This window comes from Pyxicephalus adspersus, chromosome 1 (genome assembly GCF_032062135.1).
Source record: "Pyxicephalus adspersus chromosome 1, UCB_Pads_2.0, whole genome shotgun sequence".
In the NCBI taxonomy this organism is placed as follows: domain Eukaryota; kingdom Metazoa; phylum Chordata; class Amphibia; order Anura; family Pyxicephalidae; genus Pyxicephalus; species Pyxicephalus adspersus.
The window spans coordinates 21,899,870-21,901,065 of NC_092858.1; the positions used below are offsets into that span (position 1 = coordinate 21,899,870).

At 38.1% G+C, this 1,196-nt stretch overlaps 1 protein-coding gene across 1 annotated transcript in view; it reads left to right on the forward strand.

Annotated features, from left to right (window-relative positions):
- The window catches only part of VPS36 (vacuolar protein sorting 36 homolog), a 21,744-nt gene that overhangs the window by 2,089 nt on the left and 18,459 nt on the right, over window positions 1-1,196 (forward strand). The window contains exon 2 of the mRNA XM_072403693.1: window positions 671-739. Coding sequence (XP_072259794.1) covers window positions 671-739 — 69 coding nt within the window. The remainder of the gene's footprint in view (window positions 1-670; window positions 740-1,196) is intronic.

Genomic DNA, 1,196 nt, shown 5'->3' on the forward strand with positions numbered 1-1,196 from the left:
AAACCGCTTTTGCAATATTTCAAACATTCACCTGGAATCTTTCCTGAAAGGGCAGTGGCATCACGTTCAGCGACGCAGAAAATGGCAGTAAATTATATGTATAGGTTAAAAAATGTTGAGACTGACATATGTATCTCATATGATATCTATTTTTCTTTCCAGGTGCATTTACACTTACTAATAGGTGATTGGGGGAAGGGGCACAGACAGTAAAAGTGTGTATATATATATATATATATATATTACAGATAAATCAACAATTTTCTGAAAGCTGAATGCTGGTCATGAGACCCTGGACTCAGGACTAGCAATAGGTCTCCCAGCATCAATCATTGCACAGTGCGATAAAGCAGAGGCTTCTCTACACCAAAACCCCAGAATCCAGGTTGTTGCTGGCAATTTTGTGCTAATTAAAATGCAAAAAAAATCACCCCATGGAAAATGTCAGAGACCTTCCTCCATTGTCATTATAACTGAGCTGACAGACTGATTTTTGTTTCCCTCTAGGTGTCTGTATGGCTGCTGTGTATATGTGATTTGTTGTTCCATTGTGGTGGCTCTCTACACACAGTTCATCTTCCCTGCCAAAAGCTGGCAGTCAATTCACTGAAACATTTTCTCCAATTACTTATTCTCTATTACCTCCATTATTTTTATTTTTTTCAACCAGTGCAAGTTTGACGCCGGCACCCTCCTACTGACAACACATAGGCTTATATGGAGGGACCAAAAGAATCATGTAAGTAGTTCAAGGAAAAGTTTTAAATGATTGCCACAATGCAAAATGTATTGATAGCCAAAGATTAACCAATGCATATAACAGACATGTATGTTTCCATCCTCTTACCATATACATGGGGTTTGTAATCATATGCTGAGCTGAATGATCAGACTAGCAGACGCTTCTTTACCCATCCAATTTTTGCTTTACAGTGCATTGCTAAATGTCCTTATCTATTTACTACAACAAAGAATAGAAGTCACTTAAGTTTGGAAATTCTCCTCACTGTCTACATGTTAGAAAAAACAGTCAACCTAACCAGCCGTTATGCAGTGAGCATATTATAGATGGCAGGAAGAGTCACTGTCAGTTAGGTTGTCTATTTTAGACCTCATTACCACAATACAATTATTACACTAATGAGGGCCCTGCTCCTTATATTTTATTGGCATTGCTCGGTGACACTCAATGTTCT